The sequence below is a fragment of the Microtus pennsylvanicus genome, chromosome 13, assembly GCF_037038515.1.
Source record: "Microtus pennsylvanicus isolate mMicPen1 chromosome 13, mMicPen1.hap1, whole genome shotgun sequence".
Lineage (NCBI taxonomy): Eukaryota > Metazoa > Chordata > Mammalia > Rodentia > Cricetidae > Microtus > Microtus pennsylvanicus.
This window is the reverse complement of record NC_134591.1, coordinates 70,616,411-70,641,845: the sequence shown is the minus strand read 5'-3', so window position 1 is coordinate 70,641,845 and position 25,435 is coordinate 70,616,411. Positions and strand designations below refer to the sequence as shown.

The 25,435-nt window shown below is 48.7% G+C and overlaps 2 protein-coding genes across 2 annotated transcripts; both read right to left on the bottom strand.

Moving 5' to 3' along the window:
- Positions 1–317: 317 nt before the first annotated feature.
- On the bottom strand, positions 318–8,127 carry LOC142834188 (aldo-keto reductase family 7 member A3-like). Its single transcript, XM_075946400.1, has 7 exons — positions 7,841–8,127; positions 4,834–5,021; positions 4,550–4,654; positions 4,239–4,335; positions 3,896–3,995; positions 1,577–1,706; positions 318–687 (listed from the first exon to the last, which is right to left on the bottom strand). The coding sequence occupies exons 1-7, from the start codon at positions 8,040–8,042 to the stop codon at positions 526–528; spliced, it is 984 nt and encodes a 327-aa protein (XP_075802515.1). The 5' UTR covers positions 8,043–8,127; the 3' UTR covers positions 318–525.
- Positions 8,128–14,201: 6,074 nt separating this feature from the next.
- Positions 14,202–22,146, bottom strand: LOC142834186 (aldo-keto reductase family 7 member A3-like). Its single transcript, XM_075946398.1, has 7 exons — positions 21,846–22,146; positions 19,200–19,387; positions 18,908–19,012; positions 18,596–18,692; positions 18,253–18,352; positions 16,045–16,174; positions 14,202–14,543 (listed from the first exon to the last, which is right to left on the bottom strand). The coding sequence occupies exons 1-7, from the start codon at positions 22,045–22,047 to the stop codon at positions 14,376–14,378; spliced, it is 990 nt and encodes a 329-aa protein (XP_075802513.1). The 5' UTR covers positions 22,048–22,146; the 3' UTR covers positions 14,202–14,375.
- Between the last annotated feature and the right edge of the window lie 3,289 nt (positions 22,147–25,435).

Below are 25,435 nucleotides of genomic sequence, written 5' to 3'. Positions count from 1 at the left end.
TGGCACTTGGCAGATGGAGATTAATAGAAATGGGTTATGTCGGTGGCCATGTCAGAGGAGCAGCAATGGAGATCAACTTCAGGGTGTAAGCCAACCAGGAGGACTGGGTGTTTTTCTGACTTGAGCCACCACCAAGCCCCACTGCTAGAGAGCAGGCCTCCCGTGGCCTCTGCCCTCTGAGGACCAGGCACACTCCTGCACCCTTCCCCTGGACCCTCCGAAGGAAAGCAAGGAGTAAGCCACACGAATTTCAAAGAATAAGGCCACCAGGTCTGCTGCAGCCTGAGCTACAGCCATGGCAGGTTTTATTCAACAGGATGTAGTGGGGAGAGCTCAGGCAGCTCTCACACTGAAGACAACTGGGTGTAGAGCAAGGCAATAGAAAGAAACAAAACAAAACAAAAACCATCAGAGGTCTGGATGAGGAGGGAAAGAGCAGATGACTCAGCTCACAGCCCAGACTAGCCAGGCTAAAACACAGAATGACAGGCAATAACCACTACACCTCCCCAATTCAGAACCAGCTTAGCGGAAGTAGTTGGGACAGTCATGGGCAATCAGGTCCCAGGCTTGGTCAAAGGCTTCCACGACAGCCGGCTCCAGGGGCCCTTCTTCAACGCAGGTCAAGTTCTGCTCCAATTGCTCCAGACTGGACATGCCCAGAATGACCGCATCCCCATGGGCGCCCTGCAAGGGACATACAGAGTCCAGCACACATCTGCCATCCCATCGACTCATCACCCGCCCCTCCTGCCCATCACTTGCTGAGATTTGGGATCTGTTTTCACTTGAGTATTGCTTCTAGGAGAAATGACTACTGCCTCCCAACAGCCAACGTCTGCCAGGCTCCTCTGCCCTGCAGGACAGTTTGGGAAAAACTTAGATTCAGGCCTGACGTTTACCAAGAACTAAAGGGGCAACATTGCCCCAGAATGCCCACACTGAAACAGGTTAAGGAGAAGAAGTGGGGACAGCAGGCAGAAAGGGATGATTCCAGGGACACGGATTTGAATTCACTCTCTAGAAGGGAGGTTAATAAACAATTTTGTTTTTAATGTACTTTTTCAGAGTCAAATCTATGCTGATTTCCTACACCATGGAGCCGTGGGACTTTAGCAAGAAAACCTCTTGCTCATATGGAGAACCAGTTTCTCCATATGGAAATGGAGATCATGGGAGCTGGAGGGATGGCTTAACAGCTAGGAGCAGTTTCTGCTCTTGAAGACAACCTGGATTTGGTTTTCACTACCCACATGGTGCTGGCTCACAATCACTTGTAACTACAATCCTAGGGGATGTACCACCCTCTTCTGGCTTCTGCTGGAACTACAAGCACATGTGGCCACCAGAAAAACACTCCTACAGACAAAATAACTAGAGCTTTAAGAAAAACAATCCAGATGACTAGACTTCACACAGTCATTGGAACACAGCGAGGTAAGCTAGCTCTACCACGTGTCACCAGCCTAGGAGAAGCTGGGCCAGAGAAGATAGAGTCTCCAGGGAATTCAACCACGCACCCCCCCCCCCATAAGACTTCACAGCAGAGGCTGAACACCAGGACCACCTGGGCTACCTTGAGCTGTGAGTGATGGTACATCCACCGCAGGGCAGCCGAGGTCATACTGGGGGTGCTGGCGCCATAGGTGGATTTCAGCGCCTTCTCCACCAGAGCGATGCCCTTGAAGTGTTCCTCCTTCCAGTACCTGAATGGGTGGGGGCGGGGGGGACGACAGTGACATGGGGGTCAGTTTGTCAGGGGTCACTAGAGGGTGACCCAAACCCTACATCCCTGAGGTGACTTCTGTCCTCAGGCAGAGCTCTGCCCCTTCAGCATCAGAACACACAGGTCTCCAGGCCCCTTGTCAGGTCAGCGAGGGACACAGAGGACTAGAATCTGGTATTTTACATGCTCATTAAACATTAACAATTCAGCTCCCTAAGTGAGGACTCTCAGCTGCCACAACACACTTGGGATCCCTGGGTCACACAGGTTAAAGTTCTGGGCACCAGTCTGGCTTCTGTGGTCACCTCCTTTCCCTGCACTCACTGGTCTACTTCCTGAGGGAGGAACACTCTCTCTGCAGTGTGTCTTAGCATCATGGTCAGAAGAGAAGCTGATTGCGCTGGATTCTGAAGGGCAACAGGCCTTGATTCTCTGGAGGAGAACCCTGGGATCTGACCGTGTGTGAAATGCAATGGTTTGTACTCCAGGCAGAAGGATCACAGACTGTTAGTGGGGGGAGGCTGCAGTTAGGGGTTCTTTGTGGTTGCCATCTTGTTCTGAGGTGCTGAGCATCAAAGGCAAGGCATCCTAACACCAACCATTGCTCTGCCAGTGAGCAGCACACTCCCTACAGGTCAGGCTTGAATCAAGCCGGGTACACAGTCAGGCTAACACACTCTGCTCACTGCTTTTAACTTTGGATTTTTCCAATCAAACCAATATCACAGCCTCCTGTAGGAAGCTTGCTTGCTGGGCCTTTCCTTCCCAGACAGAGAATACAAACAGCAAACATGTCAGTCTATGCTCAGCAATGAACCTTGGAGACATGGCAGCTAAGATACCAGAGGGGAGGGAAGTGTAAGAGTTCCACACTGTGGCTGGACATGGAGACATACACATGTGAACCCACCCACATCTCAGGAGGCTGAGGCAGGAGCATCACAAGTTGTACAATATACTGGGTCAAATTCGACCTCAAAAAAAGTCACTTGAAAGCCGGGCGGTGGTGGCGCACGCCTTTAATCCCAGCACTCGGGAGGCAGAGGCAGGCGGATCTCTGTGAGTTCGAGACCAGCCTGGTCTACAAGAGCTAGTTCCAGGACAGGCTCCAAAACCACAGAGAAACCCTGTCTCGAAAAAACCAAAAAAATAAAAATAAAAAAAAAAAGTCACTTGAAAGAAAGATTGAATCTTTGATAATTTTTCTTTTTTTTCTTTCTATTTTTGTAGTGCCGGGATTCAAAGCCAGAGCTTTGAGCACTCCATCCCAGGCGATAGGCTGGCCTTGCACTTGTAATCTTTCTGCCTCAGTTTCCCCAATCAGATACATTTTTGGATATTTAAAATTTAGATCAGAGCATTGTAAAAGACACTAGGAATCCTAGCTCATTGCCCAAGTGGTGGTGGCACACACCTATAATCCCAGCACGCAGGGGGCAGAGGCAGGCAGATGTCTAAGAAAAAGGCCAATCTGGTCTAAAGAGTGAGTTCTAGGACAACCAGTGCTATACACACACACACACACACACACACACACACACACACACACACACACAAACCCTGTGTGGGAGAAAGAAAAACAAATATCCTAGGTCTTTACGTGAAGGCAGGCACGAAGATCAGGAGTTCAAGGTCAACCTCAAATATAAAGCAAGTTTGAGATCAGCGTGGATTCACAGGATGTTGACTCAAATGAAAGAAAGAAAGAAAGAAAGAAAGAAAGAAAGAAAGAAAGAAAGAAAGGAAGGAAGGAAGGAAGGAAGGAAGGAAGGAAGGAAGGAAGGAAGGAAGGAAGGAGGACATTGTCCACTTATGACCACTTAAGACAATGATGAAAATTTTACGAACAAGATGACACAGGACTAAGACTCATTGGGTCAGCACCAAGCTCCAGGCTTTCCCAAGTCCATCTGGGGTTGTCCTCTCAATATTAGCAGTGGAAGAACTTTTCCCAAGAATCACACACAGGGTAACAGTGTACAGACATCAGGCCATCCCAATGACAATGCAAGAACATCCCTCCAATGCCTAGATCAGCTAACATCCAGAGTCTTAGGGCTGAAACCACAGTAGGGCTGGTCCCCAAGAAAGCAGCCTCAAGGATCCTTCCTCCAACAAAGGAAACCTATAGCACTTCTCTCCCAGACACAGCCCCTCATCACAGCTCACCGGTTAAAGGTAACATGAGCAAACTGAATCCCAAAGAAGCGGCTATCAGGCTGCTTTTCATCCTTGTCCTGGTATTTATATCTCCCTGTCAGCAGGCCACCTGTAGGAAGACAGCAGTCAGAACCTGGTCCAGACTCCTCCCAGAGACAGCCGGGTCATTCCCTGCTAGGAACTGGAGAACAGGAGGGAGCCTGGAATGAGCAGATCCAGGAAGCCCTTCTTGAAGCTCCAGACTTCCCAGGTCTGAGATAAGCATCCACCAGGCCATCAATAGTGGGAACACAGGCCAGGCATGTCCACCCACCCACACATCCACATGGCCTGTCCCCATGAGAGCCCTTACCAGCCAAAGGATTGAAGGCATAGAATCTCAATCCAAAGTGTCTGAGACAGGGGAAGAGCTCCTTCTCCACCTGCCGGGTGGTGGCATTGTACATGCCCTGCAGGGAGACATTTGGAGAGGGAGGACATGTCAACGGACACCAAATGTATCTTCCTAAGTCCCTCCCTTTAGTCTTTAACAATCCCAGACCTTGACAATCAGGGCATCACACAGTGCTGTCGGCAGGTCTCATGGCTATGCCAAAGATCGAGAATCAATGGAGCCTTGGACCCCAAAGTCTGGATGGTCCTAAAACACCAGATTCCTCTCACCTGGTACACAGTTGGCACGATCCAGCCATTTTTCTTGCAGAGGGTACAGATCTCAGCCACTTCCCAGGAGGCATAGTTGGACAAGCCAAGCTCCACAAACTTGCCCTGCAGGGGAGACTCCATCAGAGCCAAGCTCAGTCCAGAGACCAGGAAGGGGGGACTGACTGGGAGGGCAGCCTGGAGTGAGGTCTGTGCCTGCCCTGTGTTGCCAGCACTCACTCTCCTGGCAGGGTCAAGTTGGAAAGGTCAGAGAGCATCTCCCCAAGCTCAGGGCCCACACTCACCTCCTGATGCAGCTGGTGGCAGACCTGCAGTGTCTCCTCTATAGGGGTGTTGTGGTCTGGCATGTGTAAGTAGAAGAGGTCCACCTGGGGACACTGCAGCCGCTTTAGTGATGTCTCCAGCTGGAACCGGACATCATCAGGCTTCAATGTCTTCCCAAACATTGGACAAGCCTTGGTTGCAATTTTCACTTTCGGGGGGGGGGGGAACATGCACGTTCAAGTCACTTTATCAAACATAGTATCTACCGTAACAGTTGAGAAAGAGAACTGGGCCAGATATGGTGGTACCTGCCTCTGTTCCTAAATCTGTAGGGATGGAGGAAGGGATCTGGAACTCAAGTGTTACGGCATGCTTCTGTACACTATAAATATGTATTGTTCCTATTGGTTAATAATAAAAACTGTTTGATCAGTAGCCAGGCAAGAAAAGGTTAGGTGGAACATTCAAACTGGGGAGTCAGATGAGGAGCGGAATACTAGAAAGAGATGCAAGCAACTGCCCAAGAAAAACCATGCCAGCAGACTGGTAAAAGCCATCGTTACATGGCAATACATAGATTATTAGAAGTGGGTTAGTTTAGATGTAAGAGTTAATGTAAGAGCTAGTTAGTAATAAACATGAACTATAGGCCAAACAGTTTGGTATTAATATAAGTTTCTGTGTGATTATTCGGGATCCTGCAATCAGGAAACGAAAGCTCCACCTCCATTTGAACTCATGGTCATCCTTGCCCACATAGTACATGTCTAGGTCTACAGGAAACACTGTATCAAAAAGAGCAGGGGAAAGGAGGAAGAGAGGGTGAATGGAGGGGGAGAGAGAGAGAGTTAAGAAATATACAGACAAACGCAGAGATAATTGGGTTCAAATTGCGGCTCTGGCAGGGCGGTGGTGGCGCACGCCTTTAATCCCAGCACTCAGGAGGCAGAGGCAGGCGAATCTCTGTGAGTTCAAGACCTGGTCTACAAGAGCTAGTTCCAGGACAGGCTCCAAAACCACAGAGAAACCCTGTCTCGAAAAAACCAAAAAATAAAAAAAATTGCAGCTCTGCCACTCAGAGCTGTGACCTTGACTAAATTGAGTGTTCCTCGATGCTGCCAACTGTAAATCACAATGGGACTGATAATGGCTTACGGAGAAACCCTGAGGGTTAACAGGCATAACTGACAATGAACATGAAGAGTGGTTGGTATCCTCGCTGTGACAGTTACCTACTGGGCACCTAGATGAGCCAAACCAGGCACTGGGCTGGTGGATGCAGAGGACCTGCACTCATGGCCTTGCAGAGTACAGGCTACTGTTGAGTAGTGAGGCAGGGGAGAAGTTGAGGTTCCTAGGGGGGCAGAGCAGGGAGGCAGAGGCTAGCCTGGGGTTACAGGGGTTCCTGAGAATCTCATCTGAGTGTCTAGGGCAAGTGAGAAGCTAGCAAACTAAGAACAATAAGGTACTTGTTCACAGGGAGGAGGGCTTTAGAAACCTTGAGCAAAAAGGCCCTGGGTGGGAGCCACACCTGCCAATCAAGGCACCAGAGCACCAGGTCTGGGGTGAGGGATACGGGGAAAGAGAAAAGAAAACAGAGCTGGAGAGAAACCACATTACTTGACTTTCCTGATGGGACATCAGCTTCAGAGCTGAGCCATGGTTTGGCCCAAGCAGCCCTGAACTCAACCAGGGGAAGGAGGGAGGGCTCAAAAAAGCAATTTCAATCAGAAATCAGACCCAGGGCCGGGCGGTGGTTGCGCACTCACAGCACTCGGGAGGCAGAGGCAGGCGGATCTCTGGGAGTTCGAGGCCAGCCTGGTCTACAAGAGCTAGTTCCGGGACAGGCACCAAAAGCTACAGAGAAACCCTGTCTCGAAAAACCAAAAAAAAAAAAAAAAAAAAGAAAGAAAGAAAAGAAATCAGATCCAGGTTCTGGTGGTGGTAATGGGTAACATAATGTATAATGCCAGCACTCTGGAACTGGGCAGGAGTAGCCCAGCCTGAGCTACATGTAGATCCTAGGTTCGCCTGGGCTGCGTACATAGATCCTATCACATAATACAACGCCTCCTTTCACTGGGAGGTAGGCAGGAGATGTAGAAACAGCAGGGCACCAAGTGTACATGTCTGCTTCTGTTCTGGATCCCACTGTGCTGTGAATCCCTGAGTAGAACTCCATAGGGCAGTGGTCAGACTGCAATGGAAGAGGAAGAGTTCCATACAGCATAGCAGCAGCCTAGAATAGTGCAGTGCTGCCTATAGAGGCTGAGGCAGGGGACTAACTGAGTGTAGACAAGACAAGCACAAGACAGCTGCACAGTTCCAGGCCCCTGTTCCTTTTGTGTAGAAACATTGGTTTCTTTATTTAACCTTTTATTTTTTTTTTAAAAAAAGTACTAATTACATACATAGTGTATGTAAACAATACAAGTATTATGTATGACATAATACATACAAATTGTATTATGTATGTGCATAATCCATACATAGTATTCTGTCTGCACCAGATCTCATTACAGATGGTTATGAGCCACCATTGGCTGCTGGGAATTGAACTGAGGACTACTGGAAGAGCAGTCAGGGCTCTTAACCTCTGAGCCATCTCTCCAGCGGGTGACACTGGTTTCTATGACCACTGCCCGGATGAAGCATGAGGCCCTGTTAACCAACAGACTCACTATCTACAGGATCCAGGGCCATAAGAAGCAGCGCCACCGACAGGAGTCCTGTAGATAAGCTGCCTCCAGGGCACCTGTTGGCAGCAGCCCAGAACACAAGCTCGGGCTAGCCACATGGGTCCAGGCTGGACTAAAGCTAGGCACACAGTGTGAGGAGGATCCTCAGCTACTTTTTCAGAACAGAGTGTGGAAGGAGACTGTCAAAACGAAAGCTAGCTATGTCTGAAGAGTTTGCATGCCTGAAAAGGTGCGGTTCTCAGAGCTCTTGCATGGACAAGGGGAGACCAGGGCTCCAGGAGCCGGACAAAGCTGTGCAGGAGCAGGGGATGACAGATTTGACTGTTACCTTTGCAGCCACTGCGACCCAGCCCGAGCCCCAGGCCGCCCAGGATTGTCTCAGACCGGCCTTCCGTATACACAAAGGCTGTGTCGATCTCTGTGTGGCCACGCTTCAGGAACGCTTGCACCGACGCTGCGCTGGCAGTCTGATCCATGCGGCCCCCCATTTCCATGGCACCCAGCACAGTGGCAGGACGAGCAAACGACATGATGGCTCTGGTAAAGGTGGAGGAAGGCAAAGGATAAGAGAGGACTGTGGACCCAGGAGTTTGCAGCTCTAGTGCAAAGATGCCTATGGCTTTAATAGCTGCTGTTAGTGGCCATGCCCATGGGGCGGAGCGAGCAGAGGTGGGGTGGAATTTGCAGTCTGGTGTGAGAGACTTCCTCAAAGCTCTGTATCTGCCCTGCAAATCTTGAACCTTCCCGTGCACCCTGGAAGAAAGTAAGCTGGCACCCTTCCCTGTTTGTTCTCTCTGCTTCACTCCACGAGTTAGGGTGCGAGTGACCTCATGCCCAAAGTCCCAGCACTCTACAACTGCTGAGACACAAGTTTTAGTTTTGTTTTCTTTTTTAAAAAAAGATTGATTGAATGTAGCAAAAAAATCAATAAATTCAGGTGTATGACCTGGGCTTGTCCCAGTGCACTTGGGAACGGAGGTAGAGACTGAAAGATTAAGAACTCAAAGTCCACCTTTCTTACCAAAGGTCTTGTCTTACAAACTAAAACAAATAGCTTCATGAATGAATTGAGGTTGAGGGCATAAGTCAATAACTTGTATTGTTGGTGATAGGTCCTGCAAAGGTTGGGGAGCAAAGATAAGGACTGGAAATGGTACTTCCAACCAATCTGTAAGCTGTTGACAAAAGGTTGGTCACAATGACTCAGCAACTTCTTTTTTTTTTATTCAAGGATATGAAAAGATATATTCACACAAAAACCTATATTCTCTGTTGTTCTTTAAAATTATACATACATACATGCATATACATCACACACACACACACACACACACACACACATATGTAAGGCTCTTGTGTATCTCCTGTGGCTTCAACTCATATAGTTGTTGAGGATAACCTTGAACTTCCTATTCTTTTGCCTACTAAGTGCTGGGATGACGGAGCCCTCTACTAACTGAGCCATATCTCCGCCATCAAGGAGATTTTAGAGTTGGTCAATTGGAAGTCGCAGAATACAAAAACAATCTGAATGTCCCTCTGGGTAGAGTGGGCAAAGGACTAAGCTGTGAACCCACGGTAGCAGAGGAGTCTCAGCAGGTGGAAGAAGCCTCAGGGCCACACGCGTGATTCTGTGTGTAACACTGCTGCAGAGACAACTCCACGGGGACAGGAAACAAGGACAGAAAGGCGGCTCAGCAGTTAAAACACTGGGGGCTCTTCCAGAGGACCAGGTGTGATTTCCAGCACCCACATGGCCGCTCACAACCTTCTGTAACTGCAGTTCCAGGGGGTCCAGTGCCCTCTCTGGCTCCTCCGCTAATGCAGACCCCAGACCTTGGCAGAACTGACTCCATGATGGAAATACCATTCAGCTTATAAAACTCAGCATGGAGACAACATCACCTTCCAAAATGAAGCAAAAACCTAATTTCTCAGATCCATAGTTCTGGGATGTCCCTCACTGTACCTACCTTGATTTTTGTCTTCTGCAGTTCTGTTTCTGACGAACACTGAAGAATGTCAACCCAGAATATGGTTTTTGTGCTTTAAAAGCTCACCCTGAGAAATGCTGAGGGCTACTCCAGGATCCTAAATGTCCGGGGGTCTCTGGCTGGCTAATAGAGACTTTCTGTTGTCTTAAACCCATGTGAGAGGCGTCTTCTCTGGTGGGTACCCCACAACACTCCAGCACCAGAATACATGCCATTGGCTTCCAGAATCCTCAGAGAGAGGAGGTCATGGAGAGCTGCGCTGGGGGATGGGACTGTATGTTGATTGTGGGGTGACTCAAGACTGTATGCCCAAACCTTTAGAGCTGTACACTACAATAATTGACCTTGCCGAGTGTGATGGCTCATGTTTGAGAAGATTGCTGCCTGCTGGAGGCTAGCCTGGACTATCTAATCAGTTCCAGTCCTTCCTGGGCTACAGTATGAGACCATTCCTCCAAAACAGAGAAGGGAAATCCTCTGTGCTCACATACATACACACACACACACACACACACACACACACACACACACACACACGCACGCATTTCCCTAGTGCTAACCCAGCACTGCTTTCTCTGGAAGAAGTAGCTCTTTATTTTGCTATGGATAAAAACAATGGAGGAAGCTGGGGCAGGATTTTGCTTAACTCTGTGAAGCTGTGATTCTTTGCCTGTCTAAAACACCTGATGGTCCTAATAAAGAGCTAAATGACCAATAGCAAGGCAGGAACGCGGATAGGCGGGGCTGGCAGGCTGACAGGATAAACAGAAGGAGATATCTAGGAGGGGGGCAGGAACAGCAAGCTAACAAGAAAAGGGGGACCACAGGGGTCAGTCACCCAGCTACACAGGAAGCTGCAGAGAAAGGACTAAAAAAAGATATACAGAAATAGAGGAATATAAAAGCCCAGAGGCAAAAGGTGGTCAGGCTAATTTAAGAAAAGCTGACAAGAAAGAAGCCAACTTACGGCTTAGCATTTAAAACTAAGAATAAGCCTCTATGTGCGATTTATTTGGGAGCTGCATGGTGGACCCATCAAAACCCAAAAGATAAAAACAGCACACAACACACCACTTAAGACATAAAAATGCACATTCACAGACACACAAAGCAGGGCTAAGGCCTTCAGGCCAGGAACAAAGGCCCGTCCCTAAAGCAGAGGAAAGAGAGGAAAGCCCCTGCTGGGGGTGGGAGCAAGTAGCTTATTGAGTTAGACTCTCCCACTCAGTAACACAGTTGATCTTGAACTTGTAGCAATCCTCCAGCCTCTGCTTCTCAAGTGCTAGGATTTTCCTGTGTTATACCGCACCTGGCTGGTTAGGTGTGACCCACAGCGGGGGAGAGCTATATAACTCAGTGGTAAAGCATGTGCCTGCCAGGATTAAGGGCCCAGGTTCCCTCCCTAGCAGCACACAGAAACTGATGCAGGTTGTTAAGCAATTAAACCCTCTAGATTTTTCAGCCTCTGCCCCAGAGGATTTAAAGTGCAGAGGGACCACCCAGACTGAATAGATGGGCCTTGGGTCTTCACAGTCATGAACATATAAACCTGGGACAAGCCAGTGTGTTCACATCTCCAAGGCCTGCTACCTCAGGTAGCTGAGGTAGGATTGAATGTTTAAGGCTGAGCCAGACATGATGACACACACCTTTAGTTCTATCTTGGGGAAGCAGAAGCAGGTGGGTCTCAGAACTGGAGGCTAGCCTGGTCTACACAGCAAGTTCCAAGACAGCTATGGCTACATAGATCCTGTCTTAAAAAACTTTTTTTCTAGATGACAGTCTATACTATGAAAAAGCCAGATGTGTTATACACACAGTAGTTGGAAGCTAGAGACAAGGAGACCTGATATGCAGCAGATGCAAGGCAGCATAGTATACAAAGTCCCTGTCTCAAAACCAAGAATCAGTCAGACGGCCAAGCAGGTAGAAGCTGTGGAATCTTCCTTTACTCTGTGTAAATATACGTCCCTGTGATTGGTTTCAAAGAAGATGAGTGGCCAATAGCTGGACAGCATAAGGTTAGTCAGGAGAACCAGACTAAGGACACTAGGAAGAAGAAGGGCAGAGTCAGAGGAGTCTTCTCCAGACACTGAGAGGAAACAGGAGGTGCAGGAGGAAAGAGAGGTAATGGCACTTGGCAGATGGAGATTAATAGAAACGGGTTATGTCAGTGGCCATGTCAGAGGAGCAGCAATGGAGATCAACTTCAGGGTGTCAGCCCACCAGGAGGAAAATCCCTGGCGGGTGAGTCTCAGACAGACAAGGCCCAGAGACGACAGACTCCAGAATGTCTTTGGCTTCTGCTGTCTTTCTCTGGTATCTGGTATGGTGTGAATGGTGTGGGGAGATCCCCACTGCCTGTAATATAGCGTGATTATCTCATGGGAACATCCCGTTCTACTGGGCATTTTACCTGTTGGGTGTTTTTAAAATAATTTCTTCATAAACTGTACTGACTGATAGTAATAATGTTAGTTTAAACAGATTTTTGATGATTAAAAATAAGTACAAAGAAGTGTTCCACAGCTAGGCCTTACAAGTTTCACCTGAGGAGCTGCAGAGATGCAGGTCAGGTTCATAGTTAAGGAAACAATTGAGTCCCCAGGAGCCAGGCTGGCTCAGATCCTTTTAATGTCAATGTTAGGAGATATGGTCACAGGTTACAGAGTGCTTCTTACTGGAAATAAGTCTTTGAAAATAACTTATTAAAGTTAGATTGGGGGGCTAGAGAGATGGCTCAGAGGTTAAGAGCATTGCCTGATCTTGCAAAGGTTCTGAGTTCAATTCCCAGCAACCACATGGTAGCTCCCAACCATCTGTAATGATGTCCGATGCCCTCTGCTGGCCTGCAGGCATACACACAGACAGAATATTGTATACATAATAAATAAATTAATTAATATTTTTTGAAAAAAAGAATGAGAGAAGAAACTCACCAGGATAATAAAGACTGGAGAATGCTAAAGAAGAATAAAGATAAGGTCTGAAAGAAACCACCAAGAGAGAGAGAGAGAGAGCAAGGGTCTTTTTCCCTAACCCCTCAGATAAAAAGTTATAGTGCACCAACACTTGATTTCCTTTGAGCCCTGCGCTCCTGGAGGCTGGTCCCCCAAGCAGCAACAGGTTAATCTAAGTTGTCAGAACTAGTTAGTAATAAGCCTGAGCTATCAGTCGGGAATTTATAGTTAATATTAAGTGTCTATATGGGTTATTTGGATACTGCTAAGGTGGAAAAGAAAAGTTTGCCTAAAGATGCGCTTGCCTCCCAGCTGGACATAATACGGCTCAATATTCACCCAGCCCTCCCAGCAAATCCTTTGAGCTACAGCATCAGCAAAGTAGTGCTCTTCCATGGTCGAGTCTGGTGTAACCAGTTGCAGCGGGGATACTCGATAATGAATGTAGGGGGCAGTGGGTGCCCAAGCAACCAGGCAGGTGCAGTGGACAGTGGGATCCCAGGAGGCGGCTTCAGCACAGTAGCACCTGCTGGCTGAGGACATCAGCAGCTGCTGAGTGGAGCCCAGGCTGAGAGAGAGAGGTGGCAGCAGGAGCAGCAGAAGCCCCTGCCCGGGAAGAGGATGCTGAGTGCAGAGTCAGTGTTGAAGTGGCTGAATTGGTCAACTTGAGGCCTGAGGGTTGGGTTCCAGAGAAAGTTTGTAACCCACAGAGTGAGGGAGCAAGCTGCATGTTAAGGGGGCTTGGGTAGGAAAAACTCGAGAGGTGGGATGAGGGCAAGGGGCCACCTGAAAGAGAGTCTGCTGCAAGTTGCAACTAAGGCGGCTGCAAAGCCAGAGTGAGGGGCTGCTTCAATATCTCATGCCCTGCCTTGGACGCCAGATGAAGGGTTTATCTCAGTTTTCCTTATTAGTAACCCCAGGAGTCAGATATCAGGGTAAAAACCTGATTGATAAGAGAAGCTGCAAGAAAGCGACAAGTGACCTCCTCTATCTCTCCTTCCCTGATCCAAAGGCCAAAGAATCTTTCTACACCCTTCCTTACTACAGCTTGTGTCTATGCATCCAGGGTCGTACAAGATCTCTATGATTTATTCAGGTCAGCGCATCCCTAAAGTGATCGAAGGTTAAGCTTTATCAACAGTGTCTCTATGTGATCAACTCTCCTGCAACACTTGGGGAATCTCATTGTGCTCAGGTCAAGGCCCGGCCTCGTGCTGTGTTGAACTGAGTCTGGGGAAGTCTGGGTTGACCAGAAGACCTTTCAGCTTCTTGTTGCCTGCATGAAGGATGGCGGTGGAAATTCCACAGCCTGCGAGCTGGGTAAGCTGATGCTGTAGATGAACGAAGAGACTTCACCTGGGGCAGAGCTGCTGTCCACTGCTGTGGAGAACCATGGTGGGGAGGAAGGCAATGCCTGGTACAGGAAGGATCCTGGATCCCAGCACTCGGGAGGCAGAGGCAGGCGGATCTCTGTGAGTTCGAGACCAGCCTCGCCTACAAGAGCTAGTTCAAGAACAGGCTCCAAAACCACAGAGAAACCCTGTCTCGAAAAAACCAAAAAAAAAAAAAAAACCAAAAACAGGAAGGATCCTGGGTGTTTTTCTGACTTGAGCCACCACCAAGCCCCACTGCTAGAGAGCAGGCCTCCTGTGGCCTCTGCCCTCTGAGGACCAGGCACACTCCTGAACCCTTCCCCTGGACCCTCAGAAGGAAAGCAAGGAGTAAGCCACACGAATTTCAAAGAATAAGGCCACCAGGTCTGCTGCAGCCTGAGCTACAGACATGGCAGGTTTTATTCAACAGGAGGAGATCTGGATGAGGAGCGAAAGAGCAGTTGACTCGGCTCACAGCCCAGACTAGCCAGGCTAGAACACAGAGTAAAAAGCAGTGACCTCTACACCTCCCCATGTCAGAGCCAGTGGAAGTAGTTGGAACAATCATGAGCAACCAGGTCCCAGGCTTGGTCAAAGGCCTCCACAACAGCTGGCTCCAGGGGCCCTTCTTCAACGCAGGCCAAGTTCTGCTCCAATTGTTCCAGACTGGACATGCCCAGAATGACCGCATCCCCATGGGCGCCCTGCAAGGGACATACAGAGTCCAGCACACATCTGCCATCCCATCGACTCATCACCCGCCCCTCCTGCCCATCACTTGCTGAGATTTGGGATCTGTTTTCACTTGAGTATTGCTTCTAGGAGAAATGACTACTGCCTCCCAACAGCCAAGGTCGGCCGGGCTCCTCTCCCCTGCAGGACAGTTTGGGAAAAACTTAGCTTGATGCCTCACGTTTACCAAGAACTAAAGGGGCAACATTGCCCCAGAATGCCCACACTGAAACAGGTTAAGGAGAAGAAGTGGGGACAGCAGGCAGAAAGGGATGCTTCTTGGGACACGGAATTGAGTTCTCTCCAGAGAGAGTGCTGGAAAGCATATAATAAAAAATTTCGTTTTTAATGTACTTTTCAGAGCCAAATCTATGCTGGTTTCCTATACCATGGAGCTGTGGGACTTTAGTAGGTAAACCAGTTCTCATCTGGAGAACCAATTTCTCAGTATGGAAATGGAGATCATGGGAGGCTTAACCATCAGGAGCAGTTTCTGCTCTTGAAAACAACCTGGATTTGTTTCTCAGCACCCACTTGGTTCTGGCTCATAACCACCTTTAACTCCAATTCCAGGGATGGTGCCAGCTTTTCTGGCTTCTGCTGGCACTATAAGTGCATATCACTGGGGGCTGAGAGATGGCTCAGAGGTTAAGAGCACTGACTGTTTTTCCAAAGATCCTGAGTTCAATTCCCAGCAACCACATGGTGGCTCACAACCATCTGTAATAAGATTTGGTGCCCTCTTCTGGCCTGCAGGAATACCTGCAGGCAGGTGCTGTATACATATTTAATAAATAAATCTTAAAAAATAAAATTAAAAAAAGTGCATATCGGGGGCTGGAAAGATGGCTCAGAGGTTAAGAGCATTGCCTGCTCTACCAAAGGTCCTGAGTTCAATTCCCAGCAACCACATGGTGGCTCACAACCATCTGTAATGGGGTCTGGTGCCCTCTTCTGGCCAGCAGGCATACACACAGACAGAATATTGTATACATAATAAATAAATATTTAAAAAAAAGTGCATATCATCACCAGGCAAAGCACTCAGAATAAAATTAACTAGATCTGGGGCTGGAGAGATGGCTCAGCAGTTAAGAGCATTGCCTGCCCTTCCAAAGGTCCTGAGTTCAATTCCCAGCAACCACATGGTGGCTCACAACCATCTGTATTGAGGTCTGGTTACCTCTTCTGGCCTGCAGACGTACACACAGACAGAATATTATATACATAATAAATAAATAAATAAATAAATAAATAAATATTTTAAAAAAAGACTAGATCTTTAAGAAAAACAGTCCAGATGACTAGACTTCACACAGTCTTTGCAACACAGAGAGGCAAGCTAGCACTACCACGTGTCACCAGTCTGGGAGAAGCTGGGCCAGAGAAGATGGAGTCTCCAGGGAATTCAACCGCGCCCCCCCCCATCCTACTTCACAGCAGAGGCTGAACCACCAGGACCTCCTGGACTACCTTGAGCTGTGAGTGATGGTACATCCACCGCAGGGCGGCCGAGGTCATACTGGGGGTGTTGGTGCCATAGCTGGATTTCAGAGCCTTCTCCACCAGAGCGATGCCCTTGAAGTATTCGTCCTTCCAGTACCTGAATGGGTGGGAGACAGTGACATGGGGGTCAGTTTCTCAGGGGTCACTAGAGGGTGACCTAACCCCTGCATCCCTGAGGTGGCTTCTGTCCTCAGGCAGAGCTCTGCCTCTTCAGTGTCTGAACACAGAGGTCTCCAAGGCCACTCGTAGGTCAGTGAGAGACACAGAGGACAAGAATCTGGTATTTTAAATGCTCATCAAATGTTAACAATTCAGCTCCCTAAATGAGGACTCTCAACTGCCACAACACACTTGTGAGCCCTGGGTCACACAGGCTAAAGTCCTGGGCACCAGTCTGGCTTCAGTGGTCACCTCCTTTCCCTGCACTCACTGGTCTACTTCCTGAGGGAGGAACACTCCTCCTGAAGTCTGTCTTAGCATCATGGTCAGAAGAGAAGCTGATTGCGCTGGGATCTGACAGTGTGTGAAATACCTTCAGAACCACTGATCAAGGCAGTGGTTTGTAATCCAGGCAGAAGGATCAGAGACTGTTAGTGGTGCAGGGGTTCTTTGTGGTTGCCATTTTGTCCTGAGATGCTGAGCATCAAATGCAAGGCGTCCTCACACCCAACCTTTGCGTGCTACCAGTGAGCAGCACACTCCCTACAGGTCAGGCTTGAATCAAGCCGTGTGCACAGTAAGGCTACCGCAGATGGCTCACTGCTTTTACCTCTGATATTTTCCACAATCCTGCAGGAGCCTCATGCAGGAAGCGTGACAAACAGAGAATACAAACAGTAAATGTATCAGCCTGTGCTCACCAACCTTGGAGACATGACAACTGAGGTGCTAGATAGGAAAGGATTGTAAGTGTTCTACACAGTGGCTGGCCATGGGGACACACATACCTAATCCCCACATGTCAGAAGGCTTAGTCAGGAGCATCACAAGTTGTACATTATACTGGGTCAATCCAACCTCAAAAAAATGTCACTTGGGAAAAAAGATTGAATCGTTGATATTTTTTCAATTTTTTTTCCTATTTTTGTAGTGCTGGGAATCAAAGCCAGAGCTTTGAGCACTCCATCCCCAGGCAATAGGCAGGTCTTACACTTGTAATCTTTTTGCCTCAGTTTCCCCAGTCAGACACATTTTTAGGTACTTAAAATTTGGAGGAGAGCATCGTGAAAGTCACTAGGAATGCTAGCTCATTGCCCAAGTGGTGGCAAAAACCCATAATCCCAGCAAGCAGCGGACAGAGGCAGGCAGATCTCTAAGGTGAAGAGCAATCTGATCAAAAGGGTGAGTTTCAGGACAACCAGTGCTACACACACACACACACACACACACATACACACACACACACACAACCCTGTGTGGAGGAAACAAAAACAAATATCCTAGATCTTTATGTGAAGGCCGGAGGATCAGGAGTTCAAGGTCAGCCTCAGCTACAGAGCAAATTAGAGGCCAGCTGGGATACACAGGATTCTGACTCAAAGAAATAAACAAACAAAAAAAGTTAGAAGGAGAAGGAAGGAAGGAAGGAAGAAAGGAAGGAAGGAAGGAAGGAAGGAAGGAAGGAAGGAAGGAAGGAAGAAAAGAAGGAAGGAAGGAAGGAAGGAAGGAAGGAAGAAAAGAAGGAAGGAAGGAAGGAAGGAAGGAAGGAAGAAAAGAAGGAAGGAAGGAAGGAAGGAAGGAAGGAAGGAAGGAAGGAAGGAAGGAAGGAAAGAAGGAAGGAAGGAAAGAGAAGGATGTTGCCCTGAACATTGTACACCTATGACCACTTAAGACAACGATGACAATTTTACGAACAAGATGTCACAGGACTAAGACTCATTGGATCCGCACCAAGCTCCAGGCTCCCCCAAGTCCATCTGGGGTTGTCCTCTCACTGTTGGTAGTGGAAGAGCTTTTCCCAAGAATCACACACAGGGTAACAGTGTACAGATATCAGGCCATCCCAATGACAATGCAAGAACATCCCTCCATTGCCCAGGGCAGCTAACATCCAGAGTCTTAGGGCTGAAACCACAATAGGGCTGGTCCCCAAGAAAGCAGCCTCAGGGATCCTCCCTCCAACCAAGGAAACCTATAGCACTTCTGTCCCAGACACAGCCCCTCATCACAGCTCACCGGTTCATGTAAAGCTTAGAAACTGGACCCCCAAAGAAGCGGCTATCAGGCTGCTTTTCATCCTTGTCCTGGTATTTATATCTCCCTGTCAGCAGACCACCTGTAGGAAGACAGCAGTCAGAACCTGGTCCAGACTCCTCCCAGAGACAGCCGGGTCATTCCCTGCTAGGAACTGGAAAACAGGAGGGAGCCTGGAATGAGGAGATCCAGGAACCCCTTCTCGAAGCTCCAGACTTCCCAGGTATGAGATGAGCATCCAGCAGGCCATCAATAGTGGGAACACAGGCCAGGCATGTCCACCTACCCACACAAACACATGGCCGGTCCCCATGAGAGCCCTTACCAGCCAAAGGGTTGAAGGCGTAGAATCTCAATCCAAAGTGTCTGAGACAGGGGAAGAGCTCCTTCTCCACCTGCCGGGTGGTGGCATTGTACATGCCCTGCAGGGAGACATTAGGAGAGGGAGGACATGTCAACAGACACCAAATGTATCTTCCTAAGTCCCTCCCTTTAGTCTTTAACAATCCCAGACCTAGACAATCAGGGCATTCACACAGTGCTGTCGGCAGGTGTCATGGCTATGCCAAAGATCGAGAATCAATGGAGCCTTGGACCCCAAAGTCTGGATGGTCCTAAAACACCAGATTCCTCTCACCTGATACACAGTTGGCACGATCCAGCCATTTTTCTTGCAGAGGGTACAGATCTCAGCCACTTCCCAGGAGGCATAGTTGGACAGGCCAAGCTCCACAAACTTGCCCTGCAGGGGAGAGACTCCATCAGAGCCCAGCTCAGTCCAGGAGACCAGGAAGGGGGGACTGACTGGGAGGGCAGCCTGGAGTGAGGTCTGTGCCCGCCCTGCTGTGTGTTGCCAGCACTCACTCCCCCAGCAGGGTCAAGTTGGAAAGGTCAGAGAGCATCTCCCCAAGCTCAGGGGCCACACTCACCTCCTGATGCAGCTGGTGGCAGACCTGCAGCGTCTCCTCTATAGGGGTGTTCTGGTCTGGGTAGTGTAAGTAGAAGAGGTCCACCCGGGGACACTGCAGCCGCTTCAGCGACGTCTCCAGCTGGAACCGGACATCATCAGGCTTCAATGTCTTCCCAAGCGTTCCAATAGCCTTGGTGTCTATTTTCACTTTTGGGGTGTGTGTGGGGGGAGAATGCAAGTTCAAGTCACTTTATCAAACATAGTATCTACTGTAACAGTTGAGGAAGAGAACTGGGCTGGATATTTTGGTGCCTGCCTCTGTTCCTAAATCTTCAGGGTTAGAGGAGGTATACAGGAACTCAAGGTCAGCCTTGTCTTCGTGGTACAAATCTAGTTCTATATCAAACACTATATCCAAAAAACAAGTGAGGACAAAGAACGGATGGAGGGAGAATGAGGGGAGGGAGAGAGAGAGAATTAGGAAATATACAGACAGAAAAGGCAGAGATATAATTGGGTTCAAATTGTAGCTCTGCCATTAACTAGTAGCTGTAGTAGCTGTGGCCTTAAATAATTGAGTCCTCCTCAATGCTGCTAATGGTCAATGACAATGGGAGTGATAATGGCTTACGGAGAAGCCCTGAGGGTTGACAGGCATAACTGACAATGGACATGAGAGTGGTTGGTATTCTCGCTGTGACAATTACCTACTGGGCACCTAGGTGAGCCAAACCAGGCACTGGGGCTGGTGGATGCAGAGGACCTGCACTCAGGGCTTTGCAGAATACAGGGGAAAACTTGAGGTTCCACAAGGGGGCAGATCAGGGAGGCAGAGACTAGCCTGGGGTCACAGGGGTTCCTGAGAATCTCATCTGAGTGTCTAGGGCAAGTGAGAAGCTAGCAAACTAAGAACAATAAGGTACTTGTTCACAGGGAGGAGGGCTTTAGAAACCATGAGAAAGAAGGTCTGGGGTAAGGGACACTGTGATAGAGAAAAGAACAGAGCTGGAGAGAAATCGCTCTGATAGCACCCCACTTGGAGTCTGGAGTTTAGACCTGGGGTTGTGGGTGGGGAAGTCTCTGAATCCTTCTAGTCCCGAGCTCTGTGATCATTTCCAGATGTTTTGAAAGGTGGCCCTGAATGCAGCATGGGCACAGGGCATGTGTGATTATAGGGAAGGAAGGTGCAGAAGGAACTGGGGACAGAGACAGAAGAGGCTTTGCTGAGAGCCTGTGAGAAGGAAAGTCAGGGCCAGCTACAGACTCTGATTGGGAAAACAGACCAGTTCTGGACCATCTGAGAGAGTCCCTGCTTCTCTCCCTGCCCTGCTGAAAGTCCAGTGGGATTTTTGATGGTAGATGAATGGATGTATGATCAATGGGAGCATAGAAGGATGGATGCATGGGTGGAAAGGACAGACTGGTGGGTGAATGGATGGCGGGCAGGCGTGGATGGATGGATGGATGGGTGGGTGGATGGGTGGATGGATGGACAGATGGACAGACACGTGGATCGATTGATGGATGGATGGATGGATGGATGGATGGATGGATGGATGGATGGATGGATGGGTGGACGTACAAAAGGCACTTTCCACACTTGAGAAGTCAGTTCAGCAGACCAAGGCGGTCAGTGGAGCCCCTGACACTCCTGAGTCACACACCTAGGACTTTCCATTCTCCTACGTAAGGAGTCAAGTAAGTTGACCTTCCTGGTGGGACATCAACTTCTGAGCAGAGCTGTGGCTTTGGGCCAAGCAGCCCTGAACTCAAACAGGGGAAGGAGGGAGGGCTCAAAAAAGCAATTTCAATCAGGAGTCAGATCCAGGCTCTGGTGGTGGTAATGGGTAACGTGTATATGCCAGCACTCTGGAAGCTGGGCAGGAGTAGCCCAGCCTGAGCTACATGTAGATCCTAGGTTCGCCTGGGCTGCGTACACAGATCCTATCACAAGATACAACTCCTCCTTTCACTGGGAGGTAGGCAGGAGATCTAGAAACAGCAAGTCACCGCATGCATGGGTCTGCTTCTGTTCTGGATCCCACTGTGCTGTGAATCCCAGAGTAGAACTCCATAGGGCAGTGGTCAGAGTGCAATGGAAGAGGAAGAGTTCCAAACAGCATAGCAGCAGCCCAGAGAAGTGAGTGCTGCCTGTAGAGGCTGAGGCAGGGGACTAAACGAGTAGAGAGCTCAAGAGAGCTGCATTGCTCTAGGGCCCTGTTCTCTCTGTAGGGCTGTACTTGATCCTATGGCTGCCAACATAATGGAGCAAGAGGTCTTGTTAATCAAAGGCTCATCCCGATCCAGGGCCATTAGCAAAGAAGGAAGGAGGTCTCAGTCTGGGGTGGTGGTGCTGAGCAGGAGTCCTGTAGATCAAGTGCTTCCAGGGCACCTACTGGCAGCAGCCCAAAGGCGAAGCATGGGCTAGCCACATGGGTCCATGCTGGACCAAGCTAGGCAAACAGTGCAAGGAGGATCCTCGGCTACTCTTTCAGAACAAACTGTGGAAGGAGATTGCCAAATTAAAAGCTAGCTATGTCTGAAGAGTTTGCATGCCTGAAAAGGTGCGGTTCTCAGAGATCTTGCGTGAACAAGGGGAGACCAGGGCTCCAGGAGCCGGACAAAGCTGTGCTGGAGCAGGGGATGACAGAATAGACTCTGTTACCTTTGCAGCCACTGCGACCCAGCCCGAGCCCCAGGCTGCCCAGGATTGTCTCAGACCGGCCTTCCGTATACACAAAGGCTGTGTCGAACTCGGTGTGACCGCGCTTCAGGAAAGCTTGCACCGACGCTGCGCTGGCGGTCTGATCCATGCGACCACCCATCGCCATGCAACCCAGCACAGTGGCGGGCCGAACGGATGACATGGTGGCTCTGGTAGAGGTAGAGGAAGGCGAAGGAGGAGAAGAAGGAGGATCCAGAAGTCTGCAGCTCTAGTGCAATGGCGCCTACAGCTTTAATAGCTGCTGTTAGTGGCCATGCCCATGGGGCGGAGCGAGCAGAGGTGGGGCGGAATTTGCAGTCTGGTGTGAGAGACTTCCTCAAAGCTCTGTATCCGCCCTGCAAATCTTGAACCTTCCCGTGCACCCGGGAAGAGAGTAAGCTGGCACCCTTCCCTGTTTGTTCTCTCTGCTTCACTCCAGGAGTTAGGGTGTGAGTGACCTCATGCCCAAAGTCCCAGCACTCTACAGGCGGAGACAGGAAGATTGACAGAAATTTTAGTTTTGTTTTCTTTCTTTTTTAAAGAAATATTGAATTTAGTAAAATAAAATCAATAATTCTAGGTGTGTGACCTGGGCTTGTCGCAGTGCACTTGGGAATGGAGGTAAGACAGAAAGATTAAGAACTCAAAGTCCACCTTGCTTAACAAAGGTCTTGTCTTACAAACTAAGACAAATATTTTCATGAATGAGTTGAGGTTGAGGGCATAAGTCAATTACTAACTTTTATTGCTAATGACAGGTCCTGCAAAGGTTGGGGAGCAAAGATAAGGACTGGAAATGGTACTTCTAACCAATCTGTATGCTGTTTTCAAAAAAGGTTGGTCACAATGACTCAGCAACTTCTTTTTTTTTTATTCAAGGACATGAAAAGATATATTCACACAAAAGCCTATATTCTCTGTTGTTCTTTAAAATTATACATACATACATGCATATACACACACACACACACACACACACACACATATATATGTAAGGCTCTTGTGTATCTCCTGTGGCTTCAACTCATGTAACCAGTACCCTCTCTGGCTCCTCCTCTAATGCAGACCCCAGACCTTGGCAGAACTGACTCCATGATGGAAATACCATTCAGCTTATAAAACTCAGCATGGAGACAGCATCACCTTCCAAAATGAAGCAAAGACCTAATCCCTCAGATTCACAGTTCTGGGGACGTCCCTCACTGTACCCACCTTGTTTTTTGTCTTCTGCAGTTCTGTTTCTGGCAAACACTGAAGAATGTCAACCCAGAATATGGTTTTTGTGTTTAAAAGCTCACCCTGAGAAATGCTGAAGGCTACTCCAGGATCCTAAATGTCCAGTGGTCTCTGGCTGGCTAACAGAAACTTTCTGTTGGCTTAAACCCATGTGTGCGGCATCCTCTCTGGTGGGTACCCCACAACACTCCAGCACCAGAACACTTACCATTGGCTTCCAGGGTCCTCAGGAGGAGGTCATGGAGAGCTGCGCTGGGGGATGGGACTGTATGTTGATTGTGGGGTGACCTAAGACTGTATGTCCAAACCTTTAGAGTTGTACACTACAATAGGTGACCTTGCCGAGTGTGATGGCTCACGTTTGAGAAGATTGCTGCCTGCTGGAGGCTAGCTTGGACTATCTAGTGAGTTCCAGTCCTTGCTGGGCTACAGTATGAGACCATTCCTCCAAAACAGAGAAGGGAAATCTTCTGTGCGCTCTCTTCTCTCTCTCTCTTCTCTCTCTCTCTCTCTCTCTCTCTCTCTCTCTCTCTCTCTCTCTCTCTCTCCACACACACACACACACACACCACTAGTGCATGACCCAGCACTGCTTTCTCTTTATTTTGCTATGGATAAAGACAATGGAGGAAGTTGGGGCAGGATTTTGCTTAACTCTGTGAAGCTGTGATTCTTTGCCTGTCTAAAACACCTGATGGTCCTAATAAAGAGCTGAATGACCAATAGTGGGGCCGGAACCAGGATAGGTGGCGCTGGCAGGCTGACAGGATAAACAGAAGGAGAAATCTAGGAGGGGGGCGGGAGCCTCAAGCTAACAATAAGAGGGGACAACAAGAGTCAGCCACCAAGCTACACAGGAAGCTGTGGAGAGAGGAGTAAAGAAAGATATACAGAAATAGAGGAAGATTAATGCCAAGAGGCAAAAGGTGGTCAGGCTAATTTAAGAAAAGCTGACAAGAAAGAAGGCAACTTACAACTGGGCATTCATAATGAGAATAAACCTCTGTGTGTGATTTATTTGGGAGCTATGTGGTGGACCCCTCAAAACCCAAAAGAGAAAAACAGCACACAACACACCACTTAGACATAAAAATGCACATTCACAGATAATCAAACCAGGGCTAAGGCTGTCAGGCGTGTCCCTAAAGCAGAGGAAAGCCACTGCTGGGGGTGGGAGCAAGTAGCTTATTGATTTTTTTTTTTTTTTTGGTTTTTCGAGACAGTGTTTCTCTGTAGCTTTGGAGCCTGTCCTGGAACTCCCTTTGTAGACCAGGCTGGCCTCGAACTCACAGAGATCCTCCTGCCTCTGCCTCCCAAGTGCTGGGATTAAAGGCGTGTGCCACCACCGCCCGGTGCAAGTAGCTTATTGAGTTAGACTCTCCCACTCAGTAACACGGCTGATCTTAAACTTGCAGTAATCCTCCAGCCTCTGCTTCTCCAGTGCTAGTCCTAGGATTACTCCTGTGTGATAGCACACCTAGTTGCTTAGACCCACAGAAGGGGAGAGTATATACCTCAGTGGTAAAGCTTGTGCCTAGCATGATCAAGGCCCCAGGTTCCCTCCCTAGCAGCACAGGGAAACTGATGCAAGAGGTGGGCCGGCAGATCCCTTTAGATTCCCAGCCTCTGCCCTGGAGGATTTCAAGTGCAGAGGGACACCAAGACTGAGTAGATGGGCCTTGGGTCTTCACAATCATGAACATACAAACCCAGGACAAGCCAGTGTGTTCATGCCTGTTATCCCTGCACCCTAGGAAACTGAGCTCAAACTAAATGTTTGAGGCCAAGCCAGACATGATGACACACATCTTTAGTCCTACTCTTGGGGAGGCAGAGGCAGGTGCTTCTCTAAATTGGAGCACAGCCTGGTCTCTATAGCTAGTTCCAAACCAGCCAAGGCTGCATGGAGCCTGTCTCAAAAAAATAAACGATTCCAGTCTATGCAAAAAAAAAAAAGCCAGACATGTTATACACACAGTGGTTGGAAGCTAGAGACAAGGAGACCTGATATGCAGCAGATTCAAGGCAGCCTCGTATACAAAGTCCCTGTCTCAAAACCAAGAATCAGTTAGATGGCCAAGCAGTAGAAGCTGTGGAATCTTCCTTTACATGGTGTAAATATACGTCCCTGTGATTGGTTTCAAAGAAGCTGAGTGGCCAATAGCTGGACAGTATAAGGTTAGTCAGGAGAACCAGACTAAGGACACTAGGAAGAAGAAGGGCAGAGTCAGAGGAGTCTCCTCCAGACACTGAGAGGAAACAGGAGGTGCAGGAGGAAAGAGAGGTAATGGCACTTGGCAGATGGAGATTAATAG

Bases quoted from the DNA above. Each gene is read 5' to 3' on its own strand.
- LOC142834188 (XM_075946400.1), bottom strand. From the start codon at position 8,042: ATGTCGTTTGCTCGTCCTGCCACTGTGCTGGGTGCCATGGAAATGGGG. The intron at 4,655-4,833 runs GTGAGTGTGGGC...TCTCCCCTGCAG, and splicing joins GCCACCAGCTGCATCAGGAG to GGCAAGTTTGTGGAGCTTGG. The intron at 4,336-4,549 runs GTGAGAGGAATC...GTCTCCCTGCAG, and splicing joins TCGTGCCAACTGTGTACCAG to GGCATGTACAATGCCACCAC.
- LOC142834186 (XM_075946398.1), bottom strand. From the start codon at position 22,047: ATGTCATCCGTTCGGCCCGCCACTGTGCTGGGTTGCATGGCGATGGGT. The intron at 19,013-19,199 runs GTGAGTGTGGCC...TCTCCCCTGCAG, and splicing joins GCCACCAGCTGCATCAGGAG to GGCAAGTTTGTGGAGCTTGG. The intron at 18,353-18,595 runs GTAAGGGCTCTC...GTCTTCCTACAG, and splicing joins CGCCTTCAACCCTTTGGCTG to GTGGTCTGCTGACAGGGAGA.